A 20,059-nucleotide genomic window follows, 5' to 3' on the forward strand; every position below is an offset into this window, starting at 1 on the left:
AATTAACTCGTTCGTCGAATAAAAAAGTTCGCTCGAGGTCGCCTCGTGTTTCATTCTTCCATCTAGAATATTAACCTTCGTTCTTTTATTAACCATCTGATTTGCATGTAAATCGCGTGACATTGAATTTATTTCATCGACTACGTGGATTCCTTTCCTCGGTCACGCATAATATTCAGGCCAGTGGCGCGAAACCGAGCGCGTTCGCTGCCTCGTGTGCAACGCCTGCCATTTTAATCGTCAGGCGAGAAGCCACATGGTACGCCCGCGGCGTAGAAATCGCACTGGGATCGCGACTGCTTCTCGCAATTGCACAAAAGGCCTCCTCGATCAACAGGAAAGCCGTTCCTCGCGGGTGAAGGTCTCGAGAATAGATGATTCGGGTCAGCCTGTTACTCGTCGCGGACAATAAGACGCGGATACTGACGTCACTCTCGATGGAAAGATCGTTTTCGAACGATAAGCACCGTTAATTGCCGTGGCATTCTTGAATTAATTGCCCGATGCCGAGGCCGCTATTCTCTGTTACTTCGTGCAAGATTCTTTGGAAAAAGTCTCGATATCGTCGTCCGGACGTTTCTACGCTATTTAGAATTCATCGTACGATCATCTGTTTCGTCTGACATCGCTTGATTATAAAAGTGATTTTCTTCGAATTACGATCGTTTGTATTTGCAATGATTTACCTTCAGTTTCGCTTTTGTTGGTAGCAAGAGTCGTTAAAGCGTCAAAATTGAAAGTCTCTTCTCTGATAAATTTGCGAACGATCGAGTAGATACGTTTTGCCGAAACTGAATTTTTGAAGTACGCTACGCTGTACCGACCGACTCGCGAAACTCGCGACTCAACGTTCTCGAGTTAATGCTCTTTGCTCGATGCTTGCAGAAACTTGATATTGCTCGACGAGTTAATGCTATCTGGTCGCTTAATCTCCGTTCGGCAACTTGGTCGTTTCAAAATCCTCGTGCAACGAGGCAACTTCTAATTTCGCTCGTCACTTTCGCAAGCGAAGAAAAAGTCGTGAAAGAGTTTAACAGGTTTTCTTTGTGGATGGATTTGGTCGTGAAAGAACGTCGTACGAGAGCTGCGGATGGAACATGGTAGAATCTTCGTAGTGTGAAATCACGCGATTAATCGGACTCGAAGGCACGCGAGTTTTAATCACCAAAACATCGATCCGTAAAGATCCGAAAGGAGGCGAGATGCTTTTGAACGAGGAAAATCAACTACCTGCGCGTATCTTTGCGCAAAATGTATCTACATATTTTTTTATTCTTGACTGCATTTTTTCCTCTGGTTCTAGCCACGCTGGCCGTAACTTGGAATTTATCACTGCAATAAATATTCGCAATTGTATCGTGAATTTCAAGTAGAAGCCAGTTCGTATAAGGAATAGTCAAACATCAGGTTGAGGACCAAAGTTTCGTGGATCGCGTACCAAGAGAGTGGCGTTAATTCCGTCCATTTACGGACGAATTTCGTTTGCTCCCCCGGAGGGAAAGGAACAGAGCGAGCTACAGGTGCAAGATCAGGCGGAACGTCAACTGCGCTTTAATCACGTTTCGAGTGTTCCTCGAGCAGTTTATTAGAGCTCGGCTTTTCGACGCTTATTATTCCGTACGATGTTTAACGAGCGAGCGTTTCAGCTCTGTCTTCCACTCGCGTTCCGACTGTATCAGTGACAAAGTACTTTTTAATGGCGGATGACTACGTTGGAATACATATTTTTCATTTAAATGCATATAACTATGACGCTGCTGGATGAATAATCGCAAGGTTAATCGTATTTTACTATTTCTACGTTCTCTGCGTTCAGCGTTTCATAAAACTTTTTATTTCATATTATTACTTGAGATAGTCAAATATTTGCCTAATAAATTAATAATAACGTTATCCTTTTTATTTGGATGATTAAAATAATGGATGAACGATAAACAAATAAAGTACAAATATGGTCGATATATTTGATTCAACCATTAAAACGAAGGAAAATAACAATATTTTAAAAAGTGTCGTGAAAGGTATCGTAAAAATGTACTCAAGGATATCTGGGTTAATATCGACTAACTTTTATACGAAACTTGTTTATCCTTGAATACGCTTGTCGTTTTTCGAAAAAAGGATTATGGTTAGCTCGATAAAATCAACGTACTTAACGTGTACGGATCAAACGTATGGCAGATAAATTTTTGAAATTGTCTGAAAATTTTCTTCGAATTTCTCTTAAAGAAAGAGAAGTTCATAAAACGGTATAAACATAATTCGACGCGTGGCATTTACATGTTTTCCGACTAGATACCGGGATAACAGTGACTCGAATTTACTATCCCGCGACTCGTAAATTGGATTGACCCCATAAACGCGCCCCTACTTTCTACATTTGCATGCTTTTATCAGAATCTATTGCTCGAACGGAATCAGTTTCGTTCGACTAGACGAGTCCTCTGCCATTTAACGAACAATTCCATCGACGATCCATACTTCTTTCGACCGACACGTACTTTTGCACCGATCGCATTCTTTTACGCAATTTTTTCTTCTTCTTGCCCCAATTTTTCAACGTTCGAATATCTCTACCGTCGAGCTTTTTAATTTTTGTATCTTTTAACATTTTCTAAATTTCGAATTCTTTAAATTTTCCAATTCTCGAAACGATCATTGGCGTTTTCCTGTCGTCTAAACGGTCGCAAAAAGTGTACGTGAACAGGGGAATATCAACCCCTCAACGATGTCCTCTCATGTTGTCGCAGACTCGATTAAAAACAGCGAGGATCCCGAGATGCTGCTGTCTGCCTGTATTCCCAGAGAATTTGCATTTCATGAGGACACCGAATTAGTTTCCGCATGCATTAGTCGGCTATTGGATGGACACACGATATTGTAAGACGAGACACGAGCCAGAAGCCCTGGAGGATCAGCTCGAAAATTGCAGAAAGATTAATTGTTCGTTGACCGAATTTATTTATGCTCGTCCCGATGATAAATCGTTCCTGTCGCCTGTCCCGCTAGAGATTCTTTTCAAAGACATCTCGATTTGTTGTTGAGAAAAATTTAACAGAGTTTTTATGGGAACGAAGGCTATATTTAATTTAATATAATTTATTGATCTAACGAGTGACAGTAAAAGATCAGAGTACATTTTGCACGAGATATTAACGATTATTCCATGTGTAGTCAGATTGAAGACGAGGAGAGCATATGTTATACCCTCCGTGTACGTTGATACGCTGTAACAAGCGGAAACTGAAAATTCTATGTAAAACTTTTGCGTAAAAGTTGACAAATGTTGACGGTAAAAAATTGATAGAAACATCGGGATAGAACGATTAAAAATTGGCATAAGCTGCTCGTTATCGTTTCGATTCACGGTCAATAGGATTCAGATGGCCGACGCGTTCGTTGATAATAAAATTAAACGTCGAGCCTTTAATCTTGTGCGGAGTGCGATTCGACGAAATCGGCAAGCGCCAGAAATATCGATGGATTCCGACGTAATATTTGCGGATCCATCGAAGTTGGAATTCCCAGTTTATAACGGGGCGACGCTTTTCCAATACGGATCGTGCGATTTCGTCCGAATGGCTTTCATAATTTACACGCGTACGCACGCGTACGTATATACGTGTACGATCGAAAAGACGGCGGTTCTACACGAAGAAACGAGTCAAAAGCATAAACCAGAATATTTCGATAGCAGGCTCCGCTTTCTAAAAAGTCTGTTTTAACTTCTTTCCGTTCGTACGTGCGTGTACGCCTAATCTATATTTCATTGAAGCATAATTCCAAGGTAGAACGACCAATTATTTCTGTCAGTCGTATTAAAATATTTTTCAATCTCGTATTCGTTCCGTGGAATAACGGAAAACTTGGAATAAAATATACGATAAATTTAATCGCTCTAGAAACTGATATTCTTAAAATTATTTTCCTACCAATTAATAATAGTACAAAAGAAATTTCTTTGAATCGTTTTAAAAGCGTTTCAATGGTTTCTTACATTTTTTGGAATATTTTTTATTACCATTTTTGTGTTTTATTTCATACTTGAACGACCTTTTGTTTTAATTACTGCGTGTTTTGATCGAACGCCTCCTGCATATGCATACCGTGTATCATTTGAAAATGGACGTACGAAGGGACAAGTAGTTGAGGTAGAAAATAAAAAACACGCGGTAAAAGTGAAATTATGTCGGGACCAGTGATTGAACGTTTCTGTTTCAAAATCCTCTTTGGAGCATGCATTTTATGGGACGACGCGACAGCTGATTCGCACCGGTTGGTCGAATCGAGGAAAGTTTTCGCGGTCTCGTCGCTATCGATCCATGTCAACTTCAAATTCATTTTTTTTGCCTATGTATATGCGTATACAAGCTTCTGCGGTGGTCCAATATTTAACATCCATTATTATCTCGCCAGACGGTTCTTAAATTTCACATACCATATTTTCCCCTGCCCTCGTTCAATTTATCCGTTTTTCCGTTTCTCCGCTCGATTATCAAACATTACGATCCAATCGATTCGCAATTTGAAACGTCCTGAATAATTACCTTGCCACCATTCTATCGTTAAACGCGCAATTGCAAAATTCGAGAACCTGCAAAACCTACGAAATCTCTCAAAACGTGATCGATATTCTACCTAAAATTATCTCCCCTTGAATTCGCCGCAATTATTCGATTATTCCAGTTTACGAGTTACCGTTTCGAAACTCCTGCCGAAACTTGTTTCAAAACTTGTTCCTCCTCGGAGCTGAATTCCTTTAGTCTTCGGATTACAACAAAATCTTGGATGCAAAAGGAGACAAGAGAGAGAGAGGGGGGGTGACGTAACAGCTTGCTTAACGAAGCTGGTTGGCGTTGGTTAATCCTCAAAGATAGAGGGTTACCGGCATGCACTGGCGTCGTTGGTCCGCCGGTAAGTCGAACTGAGTGACAAGGGATGGGTTGAGCGTGTTGCGGGTCGAGGTCGAAGCTGAAGCTCGGTGACAGGTTGATTTATTAGCTCGGACCGGGTGCACGATGATATCTGCGAGGATCGCAAGTCGCTTGTTTTTCGAGCTACACGGTATCTGTTATTCGCGAAGAAGCAAGAGCCTGATAGGTAGGCCTGGTGCGAGATCGTAGATATCAACCCTTCTGAGTTTCGACCTTTTGCACACGCAGCCGTTCACGCATCACTCGTCTACGGGATCGATCTTCGTTCTAGCAACTTGCTGCTGTCGTCCTGAATCGAGTTAAACCCGATATGTATTTAACGTTGGAATTGAAATTTTCCTAATAACGGAAGCGCCGAGGGTTTACAGGCTTCCGTGTAATTTTCCTGCTTCGATACTTCCGATAGGAAATTTAAGCAGCGGCAAAATTAGAAAAATGTCGAAGGTTTTGTATACTGGGATTTTTTCCAGTTTTATGGGTGAGCGTCGAACAACTACGTCGAGTCTACTACGTTCTTCGAACCATTGTCGATCGAATCGTATTTTTCTATCGGTGAAAAGCTCCTTAAATTTGGGGAAAATATAAAAGAATTATTGCTCGTCGATTATATTACGATCGCTGGTATATTCTCTGTGTTAACTGGGGTACCACGTCACATATCACGAGCGTGTCTCGTATTTTCTCATTCACGCGCTGTCATAAGGCAAGGAAGTAGTTGATCGCGTCATTGTCGCACAAAGATTGATCGTCGGTACCTTCGCGATTCCTCGACGAACAGGAGAAAATCAACGAACGCGAGCAGATACGCCGTTCACAAAGGGACTACGACACAGAAAGACGAAGAGTTTCTTCTTCTCTTTTCCGTCCTTTCGCTCCTTTTCTTTCTCCTTTCTTCTTCCCTTCTCTTTCTTTATTTTTTTCTTTCAAACGTTAAAAAATACCCCAAAGCTCGTTTCGTGCTCGTTCCGTAACGGTTTCCCCGCGCCCGTTCCGGTCAAGTCGCTTTTGTGCCATGTTCCTTCGATTTGCAGAGTATTCCGTGGGAACTCCTGCCTCATTGTCCCGTCTACGTCTCTCTGTTCGCTGTACGCCGCAAAAATGGAGAAACGAGCGCGCGCGGACTCGATGTATCGTGCCTCCATCGGCACTACAAAAGGAAATGACCGAGAAAGGACGGATTGGGAAGAATGAAATCGCGGATTTCGCTTCGAATCGGCCCCCTTCCCTCCCCACTTGTTTCAAAATTGCGCGTTTTGTTCGCCGAGGGTCGTTTGTCCCGTGACGATTTTTTAAAACGGTCATTGTTTGTCCGACAAGCGTCGAAAGAATGGCTCATACCTGTAAATATATTGCTGTTCGGATTGATAACAATTAGTGGCTTTCTTTCTTATCGTATATACCATTATTGCCTCAAGTTATACAATTATCTATCATTTGTGCTACGACCGTTCGCGGAGAGACGCGGCCGCGAGGAAAACGCGCCAGCGAGAGGCGTAAATTCTCGCTACGATTCGTATAATCGACGCCGCGAATCAGTCGTTTTTCTGTTTCAGTTAAGATAACAGAGGTAGTTCAATGAATTTAACACTGTATTAACAGGTTAATATAGCTTAACAATAAATTATATAATAATAAAAGCGTCACAAATTGTTTAGCGATGAATACAGTTAACGCGTTACAGAAATTCGACCCGACGTTACGATATCTCTCGATGAACTCGTTAGACTGAGCGACTTTAATTTCAATAGTCAGACCTCTCGATGTATGTCGTTCGAATCTTCAAATGAGACTGACTGCCCTTAGATCAATTCTTCGTCAATTTTAGGAGACGACCCTCGCTACGTTCGGATCACGTTACCGTTCGCGCCTATGATCGCGTATGCCACCTTTGTGCGCATGAAATAACGGCCCGAAATCGACGTTTCTGCAACTCGCTGCTTGGTGACAATTATGCGCTCGTCATACATTGTATATTTTCCGTCAGGCAGATAAGACGATCTGTCTGCGACGGTTAGAAATACGGCCTATACTAAGCCTCGTGGCGTAACAATTTGTGTAAGCCGAAGGTGCAATTCGATGAGAAGCTTGGTACTTTCGTAAGGTTACTCGAGTGTATTTACGCGACCAATTTTCGTCCATCTTCGATTACATTCCTCTTTATTTATACCAACTAATATTGACTATCATCGATATCTCAGTATCATCTGATAACGTACGATATTCTAATCATTACGTATAATTATTGGAATTAACCCGGGAAGCAAATACGTCCGTAAAAAAGGAAAACGAAGGATCTACAGAGGAGAAAATAAAAACATGGTAATCCGAAAAGGCTAGGGAGAATGAAACTTCGTAAAAATAAAATTCTAAAAAGAGCCGACATATCCCTCGCGTGGAGAAGTACTCGACGGAGAAAGAACCGGAAGAGAGCTGTAAAAACACGCCTAAAAGCCGTGCCTTAAATGAGATAACGAATGAAAGTTGACGATGCAGGTATATTCGCGAAACGGCCAAAGCCAGTGAAAACTAGTAATTCGACGAAATTCACTGGGATATTTTACCGTGGGTGGTTAGCAGTGGAACATTTTCCAGCGAGAGATGGAATTTGCAGACAGTGGACGGAATTACGAGGGTAGGGCATAAATTCGAGGGTTGGATCGGCGCACGAGGCAACAACTCCGGAGCCACCAGCCGTGCTGCTCTTCCGCAAGTTGCAGAGCTGGTTGCCAAATTCAGCAACAAGTTCGCTTCCGTAACGGGGCGGTGTACAGGAGATGTCGTGGCTACGACCAAGTCCTCCTCCTCTTCCTTCTCCTCCAGCTTCTGACAGAGGAGAAGCGCCGATGGACGGTTGTATTTCTTGGCAACCACCTCCGCCAAACATTGTCACCGACCCTACGTCAATTTCAAGCAACAAGTACAGTTTCCGTTTAACTTTCCGTGCACACAACCTTCCCCCGGCTCTCGCCGCTATTCTAACCGGTCGCCTTGGCACTCGACCTCGCGTTTCGCGATAACACTTTTGCAGACCACTTACCCAGCGAGCTGGGATATACTCTTATCGCGAAGCCGCGATTCTTATTCCGCTGCGTGGATTAAACGCCGCTTAACAAGTCGGCGAATCTTTATGCAGCTATACGAATAAAAATAACGTGTTCCAAATGGGGTACCGATAAGGCAGCTACGTCGGACGGAAGAAATGTAAACCAGAGGGAATGTAGGATCGTAATTTCGTGCGATGGAATTGCATTTGATAAAATCAGCGAATAGGCGTACAGCGATGTTCGTGAAAGTATAAACATTTAGCGTATGGAAGTTTTATTAATATACGCTGCATCTCGTAGCCGTAAAACCACTCTAAAATGTTTCATTCTTAAACAGGTTCGGGATATCGCGGAACACGCGTTAACGAAAAGATTAATTAGCTTCGTGGGAATAACTTACCGACACGGCAGAAAATCGCTGTGATATAAAAATAGTAATTTTAAACTTTCTTTCACCCAACGTCTAAAGGTCGCGTCTAAAAGAGTATCGACAGCTAAAGACGATGTTGACGCGGAGTTCTCTGTATCTGTCAAGAACAACTGCAACCGTTGAAACTGCTAATAATCTCATTCTCGATTTCCCATTTTGCCCGATCAAAGTAATCGACTACCAAGCGGATGTAGCGCGCAGCTTTGTCCTTTCACGGATCATCCCTGGCGTGCGTTTAATTGCTCCAACCAAAGATTCTTTATCTTCCTGCATTACGGAAGGATCCATCGTTCGTCCAATTATTCGTTACGCCGCAGCTTCTGCGGCTTTTCGGAACGTCCAAAGGAAGGTTGGTCTTGTTAGACGCTACTCGAATTTTCCACGAACATAATGAAACGTCGATAGGAAGGGAACGAATAATCGGAAAAGCGCGTCCTCCACGCTCTTATTTTACTATTCTGCGTATCCTCTTCTTTCCTTTCTCTTTCCATCCTTTTTTTGTTCCTTAAATAATCCATCCGATGGAATAAGTAATCGCAGCGAGCTGGTCTCTTACGCTTCGAGTGCTTTCGAATTGGCGTTCGATCGACGGAATTAATGAAAACGTTCGTAGACACGGAAGGTATCTGTGTTTTTTATTCGCGAAACACGAGAGCGAGACCTTTGTTCTCGAATGAAACACTCGTGGACGCGAAACAGCATAAATTGAGAACGGAAGGGGATGGGTTGTCTTCCGTTTAGCTGGTTAAATGCGTTTCTAATTCATCGCTAAAGGCTACTCTCGTGCGAAATTGCACGACGTGTCCGACGGAAGCGGATCGTTCGACCACGGAACCGCTTCTGGCTAATTGAATTATCCTACCCAATTTTCCGTGTCGCCGGGGACATGCACGAGGGCGGTTGTCGTAGGATCAGTCTCCCTGCGAACGAGAATTAACGCTTCTGATCGCATCCTCTCTAGGTTTTCGCGTATAGCGCTTGACGTAGCTAAAAGTACCGAAAACCTTGCCCTTTTCTTCGTATTCTTGGATTTTTTATATTTTCCGTAGCGTGGATCGCGTACATCTTGCTTCGCACTTTTTAATCGCGTTTGATATAAAATATTTTAGTAAAATTACGCGTTAATGACTAAGCGTTCGCGTCTGGATCAGACTCGTTCCTGTTGCGAGGGAAACTTTATACGTTCCACCGATCGTAAGAGCATTTCTTGCTTCACGAGACGATCGTTAACTCTTTGCACACCGAATTTTATTTCAATTTCGTTAGCAGCAGCTCCCGACGCTTTTACATGTTTTATTTGGGATTTACTTTAACTAAAAAGTAAGACAATTTAAATAAGTAAAGGAAGAAACGTATTCGTTTAAATACCAGCTTTATTCACACTATTGTTGTATTTTGTAATTTTTAAGTGTACGATATATCTTGAAACAATTTCCAAGACGCAATTCTAGTTTCCTTTCGCCCGTTTCACAGAAAAAGGTGGCACTTAACAAAGCAACTGCTGAGATAAAAACCGATGCCGAGTCACGCTCGACATAGGAGTGCAAAGGGTTAACGTTCAAAGTCTTCCGCTTATTTCCTTGATTATCTGTAGCATTTATTCGAGACGAGGAAAGTCGCTACTATCTTATCCCGTGCAGAAAATTTCGCGGTTTAATTAAATTTTTGCTGAAAATTTTACCTCGCCGTCGTGATGATAAAATAAAATCTTTTTGTCGTTAGTCGCGCGTCTATAAGGCGACTATTAATTGGATAGAGGATTGGCAACCGAATTAAAAGACCGTGTTAGACTCGATAGAAATATAGAATTTCCATGGAGAAGCGTCGCGTTAGACGATCTAGACGCGTCGCCGTGTCGCATCGGCTGACATTTGAAAAGTGCAACACTCACCGTGTTACAACTACGACGCCTTCCAAATTTAACGCGGGTCGCATACCGACGTGACATGCATCTCCAATGAAATATGCACGGCTGTTTCACACGGGTTTAGTCGGTACATCGGTGAAACGGTCGCTCACGAATCGTCGATAAATCGCACGAGTATTAAATTGACGTTCTTCGATTCTTCATTCTTGTTCACCAGATAAGGTATCGTAAAAATATTATTCGGCGCTGTCCGGAACTCGTAATACGGTACTCGTTTATCCTTCAACATTGTTTTTGCGGACAAATTATGATCGATTTGATACAAATTGTCGTATCCTAATATATTTATATCATAAAAGATATAACTTAGAAAAAAACGAAGCTGGTACCCCGCTGGGGGTAGCCGCCCACATGCTATATTATTTTTTATTTATATATTTTTTTTCACCAACAAGATATAACACTTTACCAAATGTCCGCAAGGACAAATTGTAAAATAACCAAAATAAAAAAAAAAAAAAAATTGTCGTATCCTAATATATTTATATGATCTCTTACAAGTTGATATTTTATCGTTAATGGTCATCGATGGATTAAACTCGTCCTCTTGAGTAGAATTTCTACGAAACAAAACACTAATCACTCGTCAAAATCCAATGACTCCGATGAGTGAATCATAACAACGTGAAAATATGAATTACAAACCGAGCGTCGTTTCACCGAGAATTTCCAAATATCACGTAGAGTCGTGGAAACATTTCTTACGTACAAGTATCTAAATTCATGACGACAATAAAATAACAGTCGGTGTAGCGTTTGAACGAGTCGCTTACAAGTAGAAGCTGGCGGTATTCTGTAAATCTTTCGGTAGTGTCGTGAGCTATCGTCGGCCAATTATTCGCGATCTCGAACAGCAGTCGCGCCTAATTATTAGATCACGGCTAGACCGACGTCGAACCTCGTCCCTGAGCTCGAAAAGCATTTTCGTAATTCCGCGTTGTCCGGCCTGACTCCCGAAATAAATCCAGATACTGGTTGTTCGCAGTGGAAACGGACCGGTCGTCCACGATAGGACGGACACAAAATGGAATCCCTCTGAGAATTATACTCTCCGACGTTAGTTTCCTTTGAGTCCTGAATTAATTGCCGTTAGGTTTCCATTCGAAAATCATCGAAAGAAATTTCGTACCAATTACGAAAAATCTTGCTTCGTTTCGGAATATTTCGCTTCAATTTGTACGCTACATCTTTCCACGGGATCGAAAACTATTGCTGGAAAAATTAAAATTTCAAACAACTGTTATCTCGCAACATTTCCATATTCCCTTCGAGTTGCCAGCTTTTGTATTATTCCGTTTATTCCGTTGCACCTTCGCTCGATTTATTATTCCTTTCCTTTCACGCTACTTCGGCTAAATTTTTAACAATTCAGCGATCTCGAACTCGTTCCTTGACGGCGGCTCCGTAAACGGGCCACCGAGTTCGATTAGTTCCATCATAACTTGAGCAATTGCGGATCGCACAGCCAAAGGACCTTCGTCCCCGGTTCGACCCCGATAACCGCGGGGCAAACTTGCCGAGATAAGGGATACTCGTGGTCGATTCCTGCGCGGTTATCTGGCGAGGTGGTGAATCGAAAGGTCGGGACGTCGTTTGTCACCCAGAAATCGTGTCCTCCTTCCCTCTAAACTTTGAATCGCTTCCCCAAGCTGGAAGAAACGTGTTAATTTCAACAAAGATCAATCTGTCACCGTTCGAACCATCGACTAACTCTATCTTTCGCAATTTTCTGAACATCTTCGTTTACTTCCCCCGGTTCGTCGAATTACAATCGCTTAAAAAAGCTCAATATTTTTCATTTTTTTAAATAAAAGCAAGAGTGCGCGAGGAAATTCTACTAGGCAGAAGTTTATCAACTCTTTCAAGGCAGAAACTTTTCCACACGTCGTACAGTTTCATTGGTAGCAATTAGCGATGATGGAAATACAAATTTCCCAATGTCGTCGCAAAAAAGATACAACGCAGCCAAATTTAAGATTAATTCGACCAAAAACAACTACATCTGTCGGTTGATTTGTTAACGTTTAATTTACTAGTACGTTAAAGTACAATATCGCGTGTACTCGATATTAAACGTGATCGACTGTGCTGCAGCGTAAATGTTTTAGTTTCTGTGGTTAGTTCGAAATATCCGCGTAATACCGATGCATGAAATTTTCCCAGTTCTATCAGCCACGTTTCACAGAGGAAGCAGACGGAGCGAGGAAACCTCTGCCAATCAGGCTTGATTAGAAACCTTTCGCTGCAATATCTAGAAGCATATTCGCGCGTTTCTCCTTTTTCTTCAAACAACCGTGCATGTTCTCGTATTTGTTTTCCTATTTAAACATTGATTAATTTCATCCAAATATACATCTATCCTAAATTTCCGCGATAACGTTGCCGTACGATTGAATTTCGCGTTATTAACATTAGAACTACCGCGCCAGTCGAATCGACTGCTTTTACAGTTTTATTTCCAAATTCCTACTTCGTGTTATATTTTTTCCGCAGTGATGTAACGAGTTTCGCGATGACAACTAAAAGAATAATATAATGAATTTTCTTTTCTTTTTTATGTATTCCAATTGAAGATAATTTCGTATCGAGGCTACTTATACCAATACCAGTGAAAATGACCGGTACTTGTCAAAGTGTAAAAGGATCCTGCGATGGATCCTGTTTATCGAACCCCGATTAACCAGTTTCCTCGTTTTGTACAACTTGCTACACGCTTTTCAAATTTTTACCGCCGTATCATTCGATAGGACGATATCAGTTATCAGAAAAATTCCGGATCGATCGCTAGATCTCTAGATGATGTTTCACACCAGTGAAAATGACTAATTCTACAATTTTATAAATGTGTCGACCCTCGTTTAGGGATTATGGTGCCAGATGGATTAATAATACGAAAAATGTACTACATAACATGGAACTGCTTCTGTAAGAAAGTAATAAATCGATAAATATACAAATATTCTATTATTACGTATTTTTTAAAGACCACTAATTTTCATTGGTCTTGGTAGAAATAGCTTCGCGTTAACTATCGGTAGTTCTAGCGTTAAAATGCAGCGTGCTGTAATAAAACTTACGAAGAGGATAATTATACAACTGAAAGTAATTGAAAGTTTATTTCGGTATTGCGGTATTGCGTAACCCCTTGGCGCGTTAATCTTTGAGAAAAAGGAAAGACATTAACGGAGTAGTTACAGTGTGTACTTTGCGTGTTACATGGTCCACGCATTTCGCGAAATAAAGAATAGCATGCTGGATGTACCATAACGGAAGAGAATGGAAGATAAATATTTCTCCTTATTCCGAGAGGAAATATTTTTAAGACACGTCAGCCCATTTTCTCGCGAGAACTCGCTCCCTTGGTTTTGTGTTGTAGTTTTACGGCGAGAAATCTTGAAATTATTTACAAGAAAATGCCGTCGATTTAATCCGGCATTATGTAACGGACTGATGCGCGAAGATTCCATTCGGTACGGACATTATCCTGCAACGTTTGCTTAGTAGCCGTCAATTTCCGTCACGCGTATCCCCTAGAACGCTAAATTAAGCAACGAAGGATAATAAATATGTCGATCTCTGCCTTCCGAGATCGATTCGTTGCCAAAAGTCGATCGGGCCAAATGCGCGAAACAGAGTCCCAACGACTTCTTCTTCGACCATGCGTGAAGAGTTCTCGCGATTTATTGAAAGAAGAAACAATAGTTTCGAAATAGACCACGTTTGTTTGTGGAAGAAGTGGAGTTCGCGAGAACTCGTGATAGTGTTTAAAGTAATTTCTGCGATTCGAAAGATATTCATTCGGAGTAAATTTACGTCAGATAATTATTAATTAAACATAACGAGGTATATACAGTCAGTCTGTAGCTAATCTATTTTTTTTTTTTTTTAACACCAAATTGTATCTAAGATCTGCCGTATCTTGCATAGAGAAGCTCGTAATTCAAAGACAGAACAAAACGAAAGAGACTGTGCTTTCATGAAACTATTAAAATGCTATGAAAATATATCAGCTAAATTAAGTTTCGAAATACATCTATCGGACGAAGCACGCGGAAGTTTCGATCGAAACGAGCAGTTCCCAAGGGTCTTTTTATTCGACGACATTCTAAACAAAAAGGGAAGCGACGAATCGATCGCGCTGGCAAGATGCTGTTCAACTTTTAATTGTAATGCTGATGCCTCATCGTCGAGCGATCCGAAACTTTGGAAGAAATTCCTTTCCACCATCGATGCTCGAGCTTCTTCGTTGTTTAATCATAATGGTGTCTTATTTCGACCGAGATAATTATTGGATTACAAGTAAGAAACTTGCTCTGGAATCCATTTTATCGGACAACGATACATCATGGGAAAAGAAATTGAATTACCTTCTGAAAAGTCATCGTAATCTGATAATCTCTCCGATCAGTCAGCTGATTCGCCGACTGGTCCAACTACTAGCGTATTTCTGACGTAAAAATAAATTGTTTGCGACTCAAGGAGTAAGCTTCGAACGACGATTTCGTAATTAGATACTAAAATCACACCTTATAAATGTCCCTTTTTCTCTAACACCTCGTATAAAAACGTCCGTATAAAATTCAATTCGACGACCGTCGTTCCTCCAAAAAATCCAGCCGCCACGCGCCGTTTCGAAAACAGAGTAGAATCATCTTGCACTCGAGTCGACCGAAAGACAACCCTTAGAAATTACCCAGACGCGAATTGAATTATTCAAAGAGACGTCTCGGAAAGAAGAGGGAAGCGTTCCCCCCAACGATACTTTGCTTCGCCGACAAACAGAAGGAAACGCTCGGTGCACACGGTGATAGAGTGAAAAAGGAAGAAAACGGAAGAAGAGCCAAGACACGAAGACGAAGGAAAAACAGAGAAGGAAGAGGAGAGAAAGCGCGAAAGCACGGTGAAAAAGAGAAGCGACGAAATGGAGAATGAAGCGCGGAGAGCATTGGAAAAAAGTACGTGGCGGAAAGGCAGAAGAAGAAGGCTTCGCGGTGTTTTTCTTATTGTCTTCGAAAGCGAAAGAGTACCGACGCCACGCGACGACCAGCGCAGTTTCAAGGAATGCATTAGGTAGATGGAACGTGTAATTGAACTCGCCGAGAACGTACACGAGCTTATACGGGGAAAGACCGGCCACCTGTCGTCGTTGCGCCTCCTCGTTCTTCCCTTCGAACCCTCCCTGGTATCCTCTTTGTCCCGTTTTCACGATCGTTTTTCTCTCCGCATCGCCATTAATCTGTTTAACTTACGCTCTGCGGGAGCGTAAAGGGTCTGATCGACTTGCCCGAGGACAATGAGGAACTCGAAGATAAGGATACAGATACTATAAGCTCTTCGAAGACTTTTGAAATTTAAAGCGTTAGAAACGGGGTCGAAGTAAATTTTGGATTAGTTTGACGATCCTTAAGAGGATCGTCGCGTATCGAAAATCTTCTTCGAATAAGGAAGGAAAGGAAGAAGTGGAGTTTTCGGAGGATTTGGCAGATGGGAGGGTTTTAGAATATTATCGATATTGGTTATCGATCCTTAATTTACGCTTAACGCAACATTTTGGTTGGATCGCGAGTGACGTTTTGGATTAACGATAAGTTACTTAACTTTAGAATATTTTATCCTAATTTGTACTCTGCATTTTATAACGTATAACAGAAATTGCCGGAATTTATCCTGTAAGATATAGAATCCAAATAGAAAACGAATACTTGAAAGATCGCTCAAGATCAACTGGTATTTTTAACGAAAAGAAAAAATAAAAGTATTGCGGTGTTTTGTGTCGTTAGCAAGCGAGGATTAATTAAAAAATTTGAAACGGAACGGTTACAAAGTGATTGAAAATTGAAAATTCATTTGTCGACCGTGTTTCTTTAAACGTTCGAAGTACGAAAGAAATTGGAGCGAAGAGAATGTTGGATACCATGGAAGGTAAAGTATTTAACAAAAGACATTTTCTGTCGTGTCTGTTTGAGTGATATAAATCGAAAATCTGAAACTATGACACTCGACGAGCGAAACATGTTCCATCGTGTTTTTTCTCTTTTTCAATAATATTAAAATGTAGGATTTTTTTGGAGAGATACAAGTCATTCAGAAATCCTCGAAACCGCATGAGCACGTGTTACGAGTTAACAGTTCCAAAGAGAATCATGCACGTTCAACACTTTATGGACTGGAAAGAACAGACATGTTCGAACACCTTCCCTCGTGTTTCGAGATCCGACTCCTTTCCCGCGAATCGTTACTGTGCACTTCTCTGTCGTCATTTCTACATGTACGAGCTTCGTTTATCCGGACATTTGCCATCAAAGGAATACATCGTAATCGAATTGAAAATAATTAGCAATTTCGAGTTTTTCTTAAAAGATTGGAAGAAAAAGAAACTCGGAGTTTTCCGTTCGCGTAGTATGAATATTATATACCTTTAAAACGCTTTATATAAGATCCATACTATGCGAAGGGTCTTGGAAAATGTAAGTACGTCCGGTTTCTTATGTTACAATTTTCTACGTCAAATTTTCCATACAAATAAAATCAATCCAAACTTATAATTTTTTGATCCTGGTATCAATCCTAGGAGTCCTAAGAGTATGAATCCTTGAGAGTCAATGTTATTAATATTCATAACCGAGATCGAAACGCAAGAGATCTTGTGTAACCCATCCATCAACCATCAAAGACACAACATACCATTTCGTTGTAAATCTCACACGAATAAACGAAGCTCCATTCTGTGGTATGCGTGCGTGTAAGAAAAAGAAAGAGGGAATGAATGAGAGTACGCGCAAGAGGAACAAAGCCACGTTAAGCTGGTTGCGATTGGTGTGTTGCAGACACGAGGTGCCTGTCACCTCGGAGCCGATCACGGTGATACACATGGACGAGGACGTCGTCGTGGTCAACAAGCCCGCCTCCATCCCTGTAAGTGGTGTACTGCCAGGACTGTACTGCCAAAAAAAAAAGAAAAATAAAAAAAGAAAAAGAAAATAAATAAAATAAAATAAAATAAAAAGCAAAAGAAACAGATGGGAGCATCCACTCGGTTGCAGTAGTTTTGTCTGTTTCTATCTGTTTTTGCTATCGCGGCCGATTGTTCGCGCGACTACGACGATTGTTCGCTCGGCCTTTCGCTTTCTGCGACCCAGGCCGATTATTTTTGGCCCGAAGCCTCGGCCGCGCGATCAATCCGAACGAATCCGTGTTTGTTTGCTGTTCGAGATCCCATGGTTGTACTAACCCAAATTATTCACTCGCTGGAATACCTTCGATCTTCATTGTATCCAATTCTGGGGAAATTGGTCGAATCCTTGCGTAACGTAGTCGGAATCTGAATAAAGAATTTATCGACGATGGAGAAGAATGTTCTTTTTTCGTCATTCTTCTAATGGTAGCTTTTAGTATCTTCTGTGGAAAATATTACGATTTACCAAGTTGGTTTACTGAACTTGTTAGCTTCTACACCGTGAATCCTCCAATTTATCGTAACGAAAACTGTGAAGGAAACAGAACTTACTATTCCTAAATCGAAGGTATTCCAGACTCGAGAACGTGAAACTACGTTTCGTCGTTTATTAATTACGTTGTTTAAAAAGAAAAAAAAATAGAAACGAGAGTCGAATATAATTATATAATAAGAGAAAAGCGTTCAATCGTCGTTCATATTCTCATACTTGCCGCATGTTTCATTTTTCCTTGTATTCTTTTTCTATCTTTCTTTTTTCTTTCTTATCGTGTCATGGTAAGTTTCTATGCATTTCGTTGGCTCGTGATTAACCGCACGTCCATCGTGCAGCTGTATTTTTCCTATTAATGTTTTCTACCTGCAGTTTGACGCGCCGGTGGGCTTTGCTCATCGTCTGTGACTCGACGGCCTTCGACGTGGCAAAACAATTATGAATAATCACGCGGCAATTTTGTAATGCGTTTGTACACGCTGACTGCTTTTCATTTTGCCCGGCTCGTCTCTCCTCGCTTCCCGCCAGTCGTCTTATTTGCGATCCTTCCTCGTGTTTACCTCTTTAGATTCTCTTGTTTTCCCACCAAATTCCCGCCGTGAATGTTGCTTTGCTGTATTAATCTTTTTAAGTGCCTCGGCGCGTATTTCTTTTTTAACGATTTAAAAAAACACCTTACAATTTTGTCTTCTTTTTGCGAAAAATAGTTTCTTGCAAACGTTTCTTTCCTCGTGACTCATTTTTGTAATTAATACGATAAAAGCGCAATTACGGTTTGTCGCGCGTCGTCCAAATGTAAATTCATCGAATTTTCGAATGTGAAGAGTTTCTCTACGATTAAAATTTCGCATTTTTATCGCGGTTAAAAGATACGTACAGTTTCGAACAAAGTATTAGGTCGTCCGAAGAGTTTCTTTCGTTTTATGAAGATTACAACGTTCGACGGATTAGGTTTCACGTTTGCATAAAGATGCATCGTTGCAAAAGACACTTTTCCGACAACCTGATATACCAGGTACTTGCTTACATACTATAGCGTTTTATAGAAATAGAAAGTCAGCGTACCGAGGCAATTTTTCTTTTCAAATTATTCTTACATCGATCACGTGGCAGTTTGCGAAATCCTTAATGATCTCTCGATGACATTTTCACCGATTCTCAGCGGACGAATGATTTATCTCACTGATGCTTCTGCCGTAATGTTTCCAACGACCGAGCACAGAATTCCAGTGATTTTATAATCGTATAGCTCCAACCGTACATCCTCGATCGTATCTTAACGAGGGATAATAATTTACAGCGAGTATTATACGACCGTGTAATTTTCAATTATGACGCGGTCGCGTGACGAGGCAAAAAGACTACAGAGTACTTAATGTAATTATACCGAAATAGGTAATTCTGTCAAACATTATGAAATCTTTGAACAATTGGATAACTTCTGGGACTTTGGATAATTGACATTCTTCAAAGATAAATTTTAAAGTTAGAATTTTATAATTAATAAACATCGGTGATTTTAATTGTCAGAAGCAAAATTAAAACTTATTAACGTGGTTAAATCAAAAATTTCTTAGAGCTTCTTCGCGTCGAAAGGATTTTTTATATTCAAGAAGCTATTATTTCGTTGATATTCGCGAAAGATGTAACCGGAAAGGAAAATAATTTAATTCGATAACTAGTTTCGTCGATTCTCAGGTAACTGCCACGAAATTGAAACTTATAACAAAGTTTCTCGGTTCGTCACGATGGCTTTCAGGTTCGACGTGTCCCGCTTTTGTTTCCCCGTTTAATTTGCGGTCCTCGCTCGTACGTGGATCAAAGCCAAAGAGAAACATTAAGCGACGCTTAATTACCATTCCGCGCGTTCGGTTAATTGCCGCAAAAACATTTTTGCGACCGCGGAATGATCATTTAATTACGCCCGGGAACAACAGACCGGATCAGTTTTATTTTCCAAGCTTTTGTTCCGCGCGTTAGATTTTACGAGTCCATTCGATCGCCACCCTCGCCAGACTACGCCAAACAGTTTACGAATTCAACTCGTTTCACGTTCCCTCTGTGTGTGTATGCGTACGCTTTATATCCTGTAAACGTTAAATTGATATACACTTGAAATTCAATGAACACGCGTAACGTTATTACGCGCTTAAAAAATAGAAGCAGAATTAATACCATTTACTTGTAAAGTTTTCATCGGAAATATTTAATTGCATTGAATTTAACGAAGGTGTAAAATAAGAAGGTATCGAACGTAACGTTATAAAAATACGAGA

At 41.0% G+C, this 20,059-nt stretch overlaps 1 protein-coding gene across 3 annotated transcripts in view; it reads left to right on the forward strand.

Moving 5' to 3' along the window:
• Positions 1-20,059, forward strand: part of LOC132906695 (pseudouridylate synthase RPUSD2-like) — a 182,027-nt gene that overhangs the window by 153,437 nt on the left and 8,531 nt on the right. For all 3 annotated transcript variants that reach the window (XM_060959102.1, XM_060959104.1, XM_060959103.1), the window contains exon 6: positions 17,163-17,250. In XM_060959102.1, the coding sequence (XP_060815085.1) occupies positions 17,163-17,250 (88 nt within the window). The remainder of the gene's footprint in view (positions 1-17,162; positions 17,251-20,059) is intronic.

The sequence above is a fragment of the Bombus pascuorum genome, chromosome 5 (genome assembly GCF_905332965.1).
Source record: "Bombus pascuorum chromosome 5, iyBomPasc1.1, whole genome shotgun sequence".
Classification (NCBI taxonomy): Eukaryota; Metazoa; Arthropoda; class Insecta; order Hymenoptera; family Apidae; genus Bombus; species Bombus pascuorum.